At 33.5% G+C, this 16,415-nt stretch overlaps 1 protein-coding gene across 1 annotated transcript in view; it reads right to left on the reverse strand.

Annotated features, from left to right (window-relative positions):
* The window catches only part of LOC141342365 (rap guanine nucleotide exchange factor 5-like), a 60,691-nt gene extending 46,641 nt beyond the window's left edge, over positions 1 to 14,050 (reverse strand). The window contains exon 1 of the mRNA XM_073846806.1: positions 13,746 to 14,050. Within this exon, the coding sequence (XP_073702907.1) occupies positions 13,746 to 13,925 (180 nt within the window). The 5' untranslated portion in view covers positions 13,926 to 14,050. The remainder of the gene's footprint in view (positions 1 to 13,745) is intronic.
* Between the last annotated feature and the right edge of the window lie 2,365 nt (positions 14,051 to 16,415).

Here is a 16,415-nt window from a genome sequence, read left to right on the forward strand (position 1 = left end):
AAATTATTCATACCCCTTCATATTTTTCAACATTTTGTTATGTTGCTGCCTTATGTTAAACTACTTTAAATTACTTTTTTAACATTTGTACAAATTGATTAAAAATAAAAAACTGAAAAGATCCCGTTGCATTCATACCCTTTCTGGGACACTCAAAATTTAGCTCAGGAGCATTCATATTGCTTCTAGATGTTACTACACTTCGAGTGGAGTTAAACTGTGGCAAATTCATTTGAATGAGTATGATTTAGAAAGGCACACACCTCTCAGAAAAGGTCTAACAGCTGAAAATGCATATCAAAGCAAAAACCAAGTCCTGAGGTCAAGATAACTGCCTGTAGAGCTCAGTGACAGACTTGCGTTAAGGCAATGATCTAGAGAAGAGTTCAGAAAAAAATCTGCTGCATTGAAGGTTCACAGAAGCATTATCCATAATGGAAGACGAATGGAACAACTAGGACTCTAGAAAATGTCTGCCAGCCCCCATCCAAGCTGACAGAGCTTGAGAGGTGAAAATGTGAGGCAAAGAATGGCAGATAATTGCCAAATGCAGATGTGCAAGATTGTCACATCATACCCAAAAAGACTTGAGGCTGTAAAGGTGCTTCAACTATGTACTGAGTTAAGGGTATGAATACTTATGCAATGTACTTATTTCAGTGTTTTATTTTCAATAAATTTGCAAATCTGGTTTTTGCTTTGTCATTATTATGGTGTATGGAGTGTAAATTGATGTGGGGGAAAACTAATTTAAAGCAGTTTAATATAATGCTGCAAGAAAACATGACAAAAATGAAGGGGTATGAATACTTTGGCAAAGCACTGTAGATGGCTGGTTAACATTCATTAGCGGGGGTTGCAAAAAATACATTCAGACCCTTGACAATTTGGATACATGCATTTTTAAATGAGGCTTTAGTGTCAAATAGCCTACCACTGCAAATGTACAATGTGAGGTGTCTATACGTATACAGAAAGTGTTTGTTTGTGTGTGTGTATGAAGGAAAGGTTCTGGGAACCAACATTTCACTGTTATTGTCCTGTAAAAGCCTTGTCACTTTGCCCTGTGTGTGTTATCAATCTTACACAGCTCTCTGAACACACTGAAACACACACACACACACACACACACACACACACACACACACACACACACACACACACACACACACACACACACACTGAGAACAAAGCACTCAATCTCCAATATTCATCCTTAAAACTTAACCAACATGTACAAACACAATTCACTATATCACACATAACCACTGCTGTATATAACTTGCATCTAACTGATCACATACGAATACTCAAAAACCACTCTGGACTCTGAACGCCAATAAAGGGTCTGTTTGCTGTAGTTTAGCCAGCATGTGAACTGCAGGCGTGACTCGGTGGTGTGTGTAAATATGGGTGTGAGCCTCTCACGCCTTCCATAATGCTTGTGCCAACAGCATACGGAGCGGGATCTCACCGTCACTCTTCGAAAAAAACATCCTCATTACAATGATACACTAAGAGAAGCGCATTTCAAGTTAGCAGTAATGGATAGATCATTCCAGGTTTGTGTGTGTGTGTGTGTGTGTGTGTGCACATTTTAATGAGCTGATTTTCATGCTCTCTGTCCCCAGACCACAGCAAACAGCACATCAGTCAATGCAGCGCGTGTGTGCGGCCGTAATTAGGCAGACAGACAGGCTGGAAGGACCAGCACTTTTCTGCTCTAATTGCCTATTGCACTGAAGCATTGAGAGACCTACAGTAATCTTTAACACACACACACACACACACACACGTGTGCACACTGCACCCCACACACACACTCAAAGCACAAACTGCATTATAAAGCCACAGTCTCAGACTCATCTCCCCGGGCAGAAGTTTCTGCTTGGTGTTGGTCTGGCAAAAAGCTCCATTAATGGCAGCGTACCATAAACAAGTCCTGCCCATATATCTAGACTCCGGAGGGAAACCTGAACGCTTAAGTAGTGACAGAGGAACATTACGTAGGATTGAAATGTGGCGTTTGGTGGCATTAAGATGTGCTTAGGCTTTCGCTGGAAGTGAAGTGAAAACTTTTGAGCTGTTAAAATGCCACCTTTTTCAGCGATAATGGCATCAGCGCAGGCTGGAGGCAAATTCGAATGAGCAGTTGCTGTTTGGTGCAAGAATCTATTTGCATCTTTTCTTTCGAACCACAGAGTATCCATTTGCATGCGTTTCTTGAAAGAGCCCCAGTGGCAGCATATTTAATGTCATAGACAAAATAAGATACAACCAAAGGAGAATCACAAAAACGTAAGCGTTTTCATCATAAACTTTGGCGAAAATTCACCTTCCAAAAATTGTCTGTTGTCAATGTAGATTTATGTAGCGCTGCTTAAAAGTTTACATACACCTTGGAGAATCTGCAAAGTGTTAATTATTTTACCAAAATAAGAGGGATCATACAAAATGCATGTTATTTACTGTATTTGTACTGAACTGAATAAGATCTTTCACATAAAAGATGTTTACATAGTCTACAAGAGAAAATATTAGCTGAATTTATGAAAACGAGCCTGCTCAAAAGTTTACATATACTTGATTCTTAATACTTCTAGTATGTGCCTGGTGTTTTGTTTTGCTGTCTTCTTTGCGCTTGCAAGTTTATCACTTCTCACTTCTCACCGGAGCTTACGCTGTGCCTACATCCTACGCTGAAATGCAACTTTCCCGTGAATATATATACGACAGATAGAGACTACAGCTTATAAAGTTTTAATTATAGACATCCATCTTTATACACTGAGGACAACTGAGGGACTCATATGCAAATATTACAGAAGGTTCAAACGCTCACTGATGTGTCAGAAGAAAACACAATGCATTAAGAGCTGGGGGTGAAAAATTTTTGAATTTGAAGATCAGGGTAGATTAGATTAAATGGAAAAAAAACATGATATTTAGGCAAAATAAGAAAAATCTACATTCCGTTTCAAAAGTTTACAACCCTGGCTCTTAATGCATTGCTTTTTCTTCTGGAGCATCAGTGAGCGTTTGAACCTTCTGTAATATTTGCATACGAGTCCCTTAGTTGTCCGCAGTGTGAAAAGATGGATCTCAAATTCATACAGTCATTGTTGGAAAGGGTTCAAATACATAAAAATGCTGAAAAACCAAAGAATTTGGTTGGACCTGAAGGTTTTTTCTGAAGGAAAGTGTTTAACTGTTCAGAAAAAAACAGCTGTGGATTATTCATGTAATTACACAGTATTAAGAATCAAGTGTACGTAGAAATTTAAAAGGGGTCATTTTTATAAATTCAACTATTATTTTTTTCCATTTGGACTATATGTAAATGTCTTTTATGTGAAATATCTTTTTCAGGACAGTACTAAATAATAAAAAAATAACGTGCATTTTGTATGATCCCTCTTATTTTGGTAAAATAATTAACATTTCGCAAATTCTGCAAGGTGTATGTAAACTTTTGACCTCAACTGTAAGTCACTTTCAAACCAAGCCAATTACTGTTGATCAAAGTGGAAAATAATTGGAGGAGGAAAGATTTTCCTTCAGATTCAATAATGTAGATTCCTACAAAAATTACTCGATTTCATCAGCGAAAATTTGCCAAGTAATGGTAAAAGTGAAAGTGCAAACACAGAAATCTTGTCATGCTAATTTTGTTCAGCAAGTTTCATTCAAGTTCATTTTACTTTTAAACATATTCAAAGATGTCATGGTGAAACAACTGTCCTAAAGAAAATTAAGAAAACCATAATATTTTAAAGACCTTTCTCCAAGGTCTCATCAAGTTACCCTATGATTTGCTCACCCTCAAGAGTTTTATTTAAAAAAATGTCCTGGCTCTTCCTAGAGTTATAATGGCAGTGAATGGGTGTTGAGATTTTAAAATCCAATAAAGTGCATCCATCCATCATAAAAAGTACTCCATGTGGTAATGCATTTGTGTATGAAAAATATGCATATTTCAAACTTTATCAACTGTAATCTTTAGCTACCGCTAACTGTCGTATACAAGACAATTGCGAAAGCACAGTGGAATGAGCAGAACAATTCACTGGTCACAAATTAGAAGTACAAAACAAGGATTTATAAAGAAAAATGTCTGAGGATTTCAATATAAGCCAAAAGGAGACCGGTTTTCCTTTGCTGTAAACAAACGTTTATTCTTGCGAGACTAGCATATTCTCACTGGAGCTTACGCTACGCGTACGTCCTATGCCATCCACTGAAACAACACTCTCTCAGTTAGCAGAAGCTAGAGTTACGGTTTATAAAGTTTATAAAGGCCTTTACTTTTTATGATGGATTAATCCACTTTATTGGGCTTCAAAATCTCAACACCCATTCGCTGCCATTATAAAGCTTGGAAGAGCCAGGACATTTTTTAATATAACTGAAGTTTGAAAGAAGAAAGTCATATACACCTAGTATGGCTTAAGGGTGAGTAAATCATAGGGTAATTTTCATTTTTGTGTGAACTATCCTTTTAGGGAGGTAAGTGGCCTTCAATGTGAAAGGACATTTCTGGATAGATGAATCATTAAAACAACAAAACAATCGGACTTAACGGAGAACTGCAAGTGTCTTATTCCACAAAAAAAGTTATTTTCGACTTGAGAGAAACACTACAATCACACTAAAAGGTCTCTCTGCTTACCTCGTTCCCTTCTGAAGTGACTGCATGCATCATGATTGGCCCTTGATGACCAGTTCTGTGATTACACAGGAGCCACTCTTATTACAAGCGTCAGGCAAAAGCTACAAAACCAATCACCTCAGTAGAGTAGAGTATACTGCATATGAGATAGATGATTGTAATGCATTTATTAAAGCCACTGTTCTCACAAGACAGCATATGTGTGACAGTACCCTGGAGGTGCATTTGTTTAAGCAGTCACTTCAGATTTTTGCTTGCAACATTAAGCAACCAAAGCACCTGAGCTCAGATCATCCTCTATGTGGATGCTTGTGCTAAATGGGAGTTTTTCTATACCAGAGGTTCTCAACTCTGGCCCTCGAGGTCCACTTTCCTGCAAAGTTTACCTCCAACCTTGATCAAACTCACCTGCCTGTAACTTTCTAGTAATGATGAAGAGTTTTATTAGCTTGTTCAGGTGTGTTTGATTAGGTTTGAAGCTAAACTCTGCAGGAAAATGGACCTCGAGGGCCAGAGTTGAGAACTCCTGTTCTATACAATGAACTATACAATAAATTATTGATTTTATGACCATAGCAAGTTGGCCTGCTGCCCTCCTAGGGGGTCTGAAGCAAGTCAACTTTTTACAACACATGGGAAATGTCATATTGTAGACAGAAACACTATCTATCTGTCTATCTATCTATCTACAGTTGAAATCAAAAGTTTACATACACCTTGCAGAATCTGCAAAATGTTAATTATTTTACCAAAATAAGAGGGATCATACAAAACGCATGCTATTTTTTTCATTTAGTACTGACCTGGATAAGATATTTCAAATAAAAGATGTTTACATATAGTCCACAAGAGAAAATAATAGTTGAATTTATAAAAATAACTCCATTCAAAAGTTTACATACACTTGATTCTTAATAAGGTGTTGCTACCTGAATGATCCACAGCTGTGTTTTTGTTGTTGTTGTTGTTTAGTGACAGTTGTTCATGAATTCCTCGCTTGTCCTGATCAGTTAAACTGCCCAGTGTTCTTCAGAAAAATCCTGCAGGTCCTAACAAATTTTGTGCTTTTTCAGCATTTTTGTGTATTTGAACCCTTTGTTTCAAGATCTATCTTTTTACACTGAGGACAGCTGAAGGACTCATATGCAACTATTACAGAAGGTTCAAACACTCACTGATGCTTTAGAAGGAAACACGATACATTAAGAGCTGGGGGTGAAAACTTTTTGAATTTGAAGATCAGGGTAGATTTAACTCATTTTGTCTTCTGGGAAACATGTAAGTATCTTCTGTAGCTTCTGAAGAGCAGTACTAAATGAAAAAAAAAAAAAAAAGGTAAAATAAGAAAAATGTACTCTTCATTCTGTTCAAAAGGTTACACCCCTGGCTCTTAATGCATCGTGTTTCCTTCTTAAGCATCAGTGAGTCTTTGAACCCTTCTGTAATAGTTGTCCTCAGAAAAGATGGATCTCAAAATCAGTCAACAATACAGTCATTGTTGGAAAGGGTTCAAATACACAAAAATGATGAGGATTTGTGGGACCCTGAAGGATTTTTCTAAAGAACAACTGTTCAGGACAAACAAGGGACTCATGAACAACTATAACTAAACCAAAAAAAAAAAGAAAAGAAACAGCTGTGGATCATTCAGGTAACAACACAGTATTAAGAATCAAGTGTGTGTAAACTTTTGAATGGGGTCATCTTTATAAATTCAACTATTATTTTCTCTTGTGGACTGTATGTAAACATCTTTTATGTGAAATATCTTATTCAAGTCAGTACTAAATAAAAAAAAACATGAATTTTGTATGATTCCTTTTATTTTGCTTAACATTTAGCAAATTCTGCAAGGCGTATGTAAACTTTTGACTTAAAAAGGTTTATATTGTATAATAATACAGTTGAAGTATTACAAGGACAAACTATCTAGTTCAGGAAGCTTTATAATGTCTTTAACATTTGAGCAACCTTGTTTCATCCATCCATTTCTTACATTTCTGTTATTACTTCTTGAAAAATCTAGGTCTACAAACTCTTTTAAAATGAAAACACTGAAAAAATCCTACACGAGTGCAGTTATATAAATTGCAAATGCTTCCGTCACCGAAACAAGGAGCAGAAGCCTCTGGAACAGTTCTGTGTTTATGTAAGTGACAAAAAGACAATATGATATTTTAAATCATTTACTGGTCTGTTGACATTACTTTGCGAAGGCTTCCATAATTCCTACAGGAATAAACAAAACCACATCTCATTTATAGCTCCTACGGGCTACATGGATTTAGGATACACATCTAGTACCAAACTCACTACAAACAGATTAAAGCATAACCAACAACAATACAATTATTCTTCATTAAAAACACATTAGGGGACAGACACAGTATCATACTGATTAAAAACAGCTTCATATTTAGCTTAAATTCTGTATTTGGTTGCCTGCACAACAAACACATAAACTAACTTACAAACCAGAAGACTGAAAGCATATACTACTTCGAGCCTTTAGTTTACTCAATCCAAGTCCTTGCCACTGCAAATAGGCTCCACAAACTATTAAACACAAACGATTACATCACTGAGACCATGATTGAAAGCAGAGCACAAGTGAAATGTGTGGCATGCACTTGTAAAAGAGTTTCTTAATCAAACACCAGACCTCATCTCTTTGTACAACATCTTGACTCTCATCCCAAATCAGACTAGCTTTAACCTAGGCCAGTTCAAGTACACATTTTTTTTTAGTTTAAACGTTAAACTTAGATAAATGTGCGCTATTAGGCGCTTATCTGATTGCTTTTGCGAGAGTTGAAACTGAAGCGGGCATTACAAGACATGCAGGCGCCAATGCGAACACTTGCATTTTTCAGTGAAAATTTTTTAAATCTGTCATTTTGGCTCACAAAAGGTAAGAGTAATACATCATTCAGAACTGTAAAGGGTCTACTTTCATTTGTGTGCACTCACAATATCAACAAAACATTACAAACAGAGCTTTTATAAAATAAAGGAAACAAACAAGACACGCTTTCGGCTGTCTCGTTCTTGAACAGGCGGAGCGTTTCACAAAAATGAACCAAAACTCAGCAAACACATGCCTTACAGACGCGATAAACATATATATGTATTAGGGCCGGGACTTTAACGCGTTAATTTAGATTAATTAATTACACAAAAATAACGCGCTAAATTTTTTTAACGCATTTTAATCGCACTTATTTTTGCACCGTGGAACATTTCTTAATGGATGAGTTTCGGCGGACCTATTATAGTGGAGCACCAACTAGCGTTCAGACAAAAACAAACCACAGTGAACATGGACGAATGGATGGAAGCGTCGATAAGAGCATGGTTGTGTGCAAGCTATGCAACAAGGAATTCGCATCTCACCGCAGCACATCGAGCCTATTGCTACACTTAATGGCAATATTGCACTGGTCTGTTGGACTTGGTTGAACAAAAATAAACAATATTTTGTTGCATAAGCTTATGTATTCAGTCATTATTCAATGGTATACTAAAAATCCATATAAAAAAAAACTTACTTCTCACTGTTCTCAGGTCAAATATTTATATGCGATTAAAATGCGATTAATTTCGATTAATTAATTACAAAGCCTCTAATTAATTAGATTAATTTTTTTAATCGAGTCCCGGCCCTAATATGTATAGAACACTGTAAATTATTACTTTAACGAAATCAAACAAATCGAAAACAAAAACTCTTAATATTATGTAATCCGCAAAGATGCATTTCTCTCTAAATGCGCGTCCAAAGAGGATTTTGCGAGTCAGGATCTTTGCGACAATAGGCGCGTTTCCATTACAGATTTGAGCAAAACTTTGGCGATATTTTAAAAATGTCGATTGAAAAATATTGCGAATATTCCATTAACCGATGTTATGCGACTAAATCATATTTTTTTCCTCTCGCGATAAGTCATGGCAATAGATTTTTGTGGGATTTTGGCTATATGTAATCGAATGTGACCCATAAATGCGGAAAAAACGTTTCCATTGCTTTTTGCGCAATTGACACGTTTCCATTAGGCGTTTTTTCAATTCGCAATTTGATTTTGCACAATTTAAGGGGTAATGGAAACACAGCCACTGACTCGGAATTACACTAGTTTATTTCAGTCTATTGTGTGTGCTTGAACGTGGAACTCTTCCAGCTGCGCTGAAGGCACTGCTGCTGGCTGAGACACTAAACGCAATTAGAGTCTCAAAACTGAAACTGAAAGTGAAATCTCGAAGTTTCGTCACCGTAATTGATAGATGTCTAAAATATAAAAAGGAGGAGAAACCTAAAACAGGCCCGATTTCCAGCCTGAGTCTGAATTATGACGTGAAAATTGCCCTGCAGCCTGGCCCAATGGCCGTAGAAAAAAAAGTGAATAGCAAGGCTCTATAAACTGCATAGCATTTCTGTAAAAGTGGTTGTCACTAATGTTAGCTGTATTTTTTTGGGGTTAATGCGGTTGTTGAATGCATTTGTCCCTCCCGTATTTTATTGAATTGTGTGTGTACAGAAGGCGATTAAAGAGTAAAAGGTGAAGTGACAACTGAATTTAGCTGCAGTATGCATGTGGCCAGCATGGTTAGAATAGATGCGATAGCAGAAAATACACTGTTCACGATTCTTGAAATATTAAAAAGAAGAAAGAGTATTCGGGTGGGGGTTTATATGAATGTGTCTCCGAAGGTAACTCTGGTTTTCAGAAACATTTCCATGTTATGTTGTCTCTAAATCACAATCAGTGTTGTTTTTGACAACCATCTTAGATTTAGTCTTAGTCTTAGTCTTTTGGACTAAAATGCTTCTTAGTTTTAGTCAAATTTTAGTCACTTCTATATGTGATAGTTTTAGTCCAATTTTAGTCGACGAAAAGTCAAAAAGGTTTTAGTCTAGTTTTAGTCGACGAAAAGTCAAAAAGGTTTTAGTCTAGTTTTAGTCAAAAAAGGGGAAAAAGGTAGTCTTTTAACAAATTAATGTAGGTCAGTAAGTATTTTGCTGTTTGGTAGTGTCACTTATAAGTTCTGAAAATAGCAGATCTATAGTTCAACACAATGTGAGCTTCCGGATCGACTATTTTCACCAATAATTACAATAATGAAGGTATGTTTTAGAACATAAAAGACAAACAAGGATGGAATGCTAAAACGGCTTGCCATACTAGTATAGCAAAGAGTATTTAATGCTAAAACGGCTTGCCATAGCGTCAGATACTTTTTAAGTTTTAATTGGCATGCACAATAAGCGGAAATGTCATGCATTTTAAACGTCTGACGGACCACCCACTAACATTTTCGTCTATTCTCGTCTCGTCAACGAAAACTCACACACGTCTCGTCATGTTTTAGTCATCAACGAGCCATTTTTATCTCGTCATCGTCTCGTTATCGTCATGAAAAAAAGTGGCGTCAACGAAATGACTGATCACAATCCTTTGTAACAATTTAATGAACAATGCGCATACAAATGCATGTCAAAGACATGAACCAGACAATTAATCCACATAATCGCAATTATTTCTTAGACAATTAATAGTCAGCCAAATTTCATAATTGTGACAGCCTTCCTTTAACCTTTCATAGACAGCAACGCAACCGACACGTTCAAGGTCCAGTAAGGTCATAAGAACATTGTTAAAATAGTCCATGTGACATCAGTGGTTCAACCTTAAAAGAGTAGTTCACTTTCAGAACAAAAATTTACAGATAATGTACTCACTCCCCTGTCATCCAAGATGTTCATGTCTTTCTTTCTTCAGTTGTAAGGAAATTATGTTTTTGAGGAAAACATTTCAGGATTTCTCTCCATATCTTGGACTCGGGGTGCCCGCGAATTTGAACTTCCAAAATGCAGTTTAAATTGCAGTTTAGGTGCTCTAAATGATCCCAGCCGATGAAGAAGGGTCTTATCTAGTCAAACGATCGCTTATTTTCTGAAAAACATTTACAACTTAGATACTTTTTAATCTCTAAACAGAGTACACACAGAGCTAGACAAGACAGGCATTTGAGGTTAAAAAGTATATAAATTGAATTTTTTTTTTAGAAAATATCCATCGTTTTGCTAGATAAGACCACTCTTTTCTCGGCTGTGATCGTTTAGAGCCCTTTGAAGCTGCATTTTGGAAGTTCAAACTCGGGGGAACCACTATATGGAGAGAAATGCTGAAATGTTTTCCTCAAAAAACAATTTCCCTACAACTCAAGAAAGAAAGACATGAACATTTTGGATGACAAGGGGGGCATTTTTGTTCTGAAAGTGAAACTATGAGAATACTTTCTGTGCCCAAAAAGGCAAAAACAATGAGTTTATTTAACAATTTCTTCTCTTCTGTACCTTTTTTTTGTGGATACAGGATGAATATAGGGTAAAAACAGCCAATCCTAACATCAGAAAACCCCAAAAGGCCAACCTCAAATGGGCTACTGTGACATTTTCCGAAACTCAAAAACTATTTGGATCAAAGGATTTTGAATATGGCAATACACATGAGACGAAAAGGGGCTTGTCAAAGTTCCTTATGATGGTTATAAGTCAAATACAAGACAATTCGACTTTTGTTTCTGAAAGGTCGAAGAAATATGCCGCCCAGGGCAAGAGGAATGACTGGTGGTCGGCAACCTTACAGCGCTCACGTCAGCTCTTCCTGTCATTGTGAGTGGCCGCCCACAATCAGGAAGAGGCGAACCGGGACTATTGTGGGATCAACCAATTAGAGACTAGCATGGGATTGGTGCCCTTTTTAAAAAAGTGAGGTCAAACAATGAGTTTTCATTTAGATAAAGATAATATCAACTTGCAAGGGTGTTGCTTCACACATCACAAAAAAGAGGTATTATGATATAAAATAATACATTATCTAAACAAATCCACACACAACAAATCCACAAAACCAGCATGCATGACACTGAATATATAACATGATGTTTTAATTATAGGGCGTTTTTTAACCTATGGTTATTTTTATTTTTCACTCATCACAGACCCAGATTTTCAATCTGAAAATATGAGAATCAATTAAAAAAGGAATCATTACAATAATATAAATAATATAAACAAAGAATAAAATAAAAATCATTTTGACATTTATTATGTAATTTTTTTTATTATTTTTTTGCTTTTTCTTAAATTTTAGAATTATTTAAATTTTTGCTACTTTTTCAAGATTTTCTTTTTTGTATTATTTTATTTTATTATTATTTAAATTTTTACTACTTTTTCAATGCAATTATTTGTTTTCTTTTGCTACATTTTGTGTTTTTATTTTTCACTCATTACAGACCCAGATTTATCTTAAAATATGGGAATCCATTAAAAAAAGAATCATTAAATTTTTTTAAACAAAATAATATAATCAAAGAGTGAAATAAAACTCATTTTGATAATGATTTTGCATTTTTTTTACAAAGATCTTCATGTTTTTTTTTTTAATTTAATTATTATTTTATTTTTTGCTACTTTTTCAATGCAATTATTTTTCAGGCTTTTTTGATACATTCTGTATTTTTATTTTTCACTCAACACAGACCCAGATTTTCGATCCTAAAATGTAAGAATCCATTACAAAAGGAATCATTACAGTTTTAAAAACAGAATAATACAAACAAAGAATAATATAAAAATCATTTTGACATTTATGATGCAAAAATGTATATTTTTTAAATCAAGATCTTTCTTTTTGTATTTTGTATTTTTTATTTAATTTTATTATTATTTAAATTTTTGTTATTTTTTTATTCAATTATTTTTGTTGTTTTGTTTTCTTGGCTACATTTTGGATTTTAATTTTTCTTAAATCATATCGATATTTATTATGCAAGAATTATTAGTGTTTGTTTGTTTTTTTACCAAGATCTTCCTTTTTTATTTGTTTTTCCATTATTATTTAATTTTTTTGCTACTTTTTGAATGCAGTTATTTTTGTTTTGTTTTATTTTGTTTTATATATTATTTTATATACCTTTTTTTTAAACCAAGATCTTCCTTTTGTAATTTATACAAAATTTTATTATTTTATAATTATTAATTTTTTTTTTTTTTTACTTTTTGTTTTCCTTTATTTTCCTTTGTCACAGACAAAAAGTTTCTTAAACTATGAGGAGTCATTACAGTTTTAAAAGCAGAATAATATAAACCATTTTGATATTTACTATGCAAAAATGATTTGTTCTTAGCAAGATTTTCTTTTTTGCATTTCTTTTAAATTTAATTTAATTTAATTATTACATTTTTCATATTTTCATTTACTATATTTTTTGCAATTTTTTAATACAATTATTTGGCAACATTTTGTATTTTTATTTTTCACTCATCACAGAGATTTTCAATTTTAAAATATAATAATAATCTATTAAAAAAGAATCATTACATTTTTTAAAAACAGAATAATAGAAAAATAATAGAAATAGAAAAATAAATTATAAATATTTATTTCACCAAAAATATCTTTTTTTTACCAAGATCTTCCTTTTTGCAATATGTTTTTTTTGCACATTTCTGAATGAAATTTTGTATACAGAACATTTAAAAAAAAAAATTATGCAAGTCATTAAATTTTTAAAAACAGAATAATAGAAACAAAGCATGACATATAAATCATTTCGATTATTATGCAAAAATTACTGTTTTTTTTAATCAATTTATTGTGGTATCATTTTCACCAGGACCTATAATTTAGCCACTAATAAAGTTATGTTATTATTATTATTATTATTATTATTATTAAACGATGATGCAATTTTGTCAAATTTAAACAAAAAACAAAGTGTTCAAACATTTAAATTGTATTTAATTTTGTGTATATTTGTGGATATATAAAATTCTATCTATCTATCTATCTATGAAATTAGGTTAGGCTAAACAAATCAGTCTGCTATTTTATTCTAAAATGTCACATCTCAAATTCGAAACATACTGTCCCCAGAAATAACATTTGTTGTTTTAGAAAAATAAGACCCTGTTTCTGAAGTTTCCATAAGAGCCTAAAGTTAAAGAAACACTCAATAATAATATTGTGTATATGTAGTGCACATACATGAACATTAGTTTGCAGCTCACCTCAGCAGGCCTTTCGGTAGCTCTGAGCGGGCTGTGTAGAAGGCGGCATCCGTCCTTGGCCAGTCTCTGGACCATCTCCAATCGGCTGATCTCCTCTTTATCGTGTGGAGAAGCTCCAGGGCCCTGCTGCAGTGCAGGGGACACAGAAAACACATACCTCAGGCCACAGTCCCACGCCATGAGACCGCCACACGCATGGGCAGGGAGCTTTCAAAGTCACAGAGAGTTTGACAGCCCGTCTCGCTGTCTTTACTCAGGTGAGACTGAAAGCCCCTGACTGCGAGCTAGCCGAGATGGTCACGCTAGTCCTGAGGGTTTAGTGAGCTCCAGACTCATGCAGCCGGGCAGAAGGAAAGCTTCAAAAAGTGAAGCCTCAGAGACAGTGTTGCCTGAGGGGGAGAGTGAACCTGACTTTTCTCTTTCCTTTGCCTCTCTCTGTCTCTCTCTCTCTTGCTCTTACGCACATAGCCAGGGTGGGGGCGACCAGGAAACATCTGGCAGTCCCTCCAATCCTGAATAGGAAGTATCGCAATCTCCAGAAAATGGGAGAAGGGCTAGCATGGGGTCTAGGAGGGCAGGTTACTGATGGGTTTACCCATCAAGTGAAGTAAAATGCTATACAATATGTGCACAAGTCATTCAGAAGGTCAAGTGCTAACATTCACAAAGCCATTCAAATATTATAAGAGGCAATGACAAATAAGAGTGTCCACAATAAAGAAAAACCATCTGAAGAAATATTCTCTCTTAGTATGCTTGTTTGTTTCATATGGGGGGGGGGGGGGGGGTTCAGTAAAAGTAAAAGTTTCAAATGTAACGACGGTAAAAATGTCATGTTTCAAAATATTTATGTATCCAACACATATTTAATGTATTTGCTGTTATATTTATAAAATATAATACATTTATACCAACCAACAACATATACAATATAACATTATCCTTGAAATCATGTGTACAGAAAACTTTTTTTTTTATTTTTTTTTTACAAATACTATGAATTATTAAAACAGAAATCCATTTAACATTTTTATGAGTCACACCGCATGACATTTTACAACATGAACCAATTTTGATTAAAAAGGTCAAATCATCTGATATTTTAAGAAACTTTCGGACCTTGACACACAATCATGAGAATGGAATGGTACTCCTTATAAAGTTATTTTTATTTTATTTTATTTTATTTAGTTCTTTCTTTCTGCATGTTGGTTGAACTACATGACTTGTCTTTTGCATTTTTATTATTTAATTTCATTTTTATTTAATTTTATTTAAATTTTTTATTTTTGCATGTTGGTTAAACCACATGACTTGTCTTTTGCATTTTTATTATTTTATATCTTTTTTATGTTATTTATTAATTTATTTTATACTTTCTTTCTGCATGTTGGTTAAACCACATGACTTGTCTGTTGCATTTTTATTATTCCATTTCATTTTTATTTTATTTTATTTTTGCATGTTGGTTGAACCACATGACTTGTCTTTTGCATTTTTATTATTTTATATTTTTATGTTATTTATTAATTTATTTTATACTTTCTGCATGTCGGTTGAACCACATGACTTGTCTGTTGCATTTTTATTATTTTATATCTTTTATATGTTACTTATTTTATACTTTCTTTCTTTCTGCATGTTGGTTAAACCACATGACTTGTCTGTTGCATTTTTATTATTTTATATCTCTTTTATGTTACTTATTAATTTATTTTATGCTTTCTTTCTTTCTGCATGTTGGTTGAACTACATGACTTGTCTTTCGCATTTTTATTATTCCATTTCATTTTTATTTTATTTTATTTTTGCATGTTGGTTGAACCACATGACTTGTCTTTTGCATTTTTATTATTTTATATCTTTATGTTATTTATTAATTTATTTTATACTTTCTGCATATCGGTTGAACCGCATGACTTGTCTGTTGCATTTTTATTATTTTATATCTTTTATATGTTACTTATTTAATACTTTCTTTCTTTCTGCATGTTGGTTGAACCACATGACTTGTCTTTTGCTTTTTTATTATTTTATTTTATTCTTTCTGCATGTTGGTTAAGACACATGACTTGGCTCTTTTTTATTTTTTTATATATATTTTTATGTTATTTATTATTTAATTATATTTAATTTTATTCTTTCTTTCTGCATGTTGGTTAAACCACATGACTTGTCTGTTGCTTTTTTATTATTTTATATCTCTTTTATGTTACTTATTAATTTTATACTTTCTTTCTGCATGTTGGTTGAACTACATGACTTGTCTTTCGCATTTTTATTATTTCATTTTTCTTTTTTCTTTCTGCATGTTGGTTGAACTACATGACTTGTTTTTTGCATTTTTATTATTTTATATCTTTGTTATTTATTAATTTATTTTATACTTTCTTTCTGCATGTTGGTTGAACCACATGACTTGTCTTTTGCTTTTTTATTATTTTATTCTTTCGATGTTAATTAAGTCACATGATTGACCTCTTTTTTATTATTTTATATATATATATATATATATATATTTCATATTTACAAAAATTGTAGCATCAATTTTCCCCATATAAACAATATATGCATTTCACATTATACTTGAAACATTTTTAAAAACAGAATAAATGTAAATAATTTAACATAAAAAAATAATCTTGATTCAAAATACAATTTCATGTAGTT

This window comes from Garra rufa, chromosome 9 (assembly GCF_049309525.1).
Source record: "Garra rufa chromosome 9, GarRuf1.0, whole genome shotgun sequence".
Classification (NCBI taxonomy): Eukaryota; Metazoa; Chordata; class Actinopteri; order Cypriniformes; family Cyprinidae; genus Garra; species Garra rufa.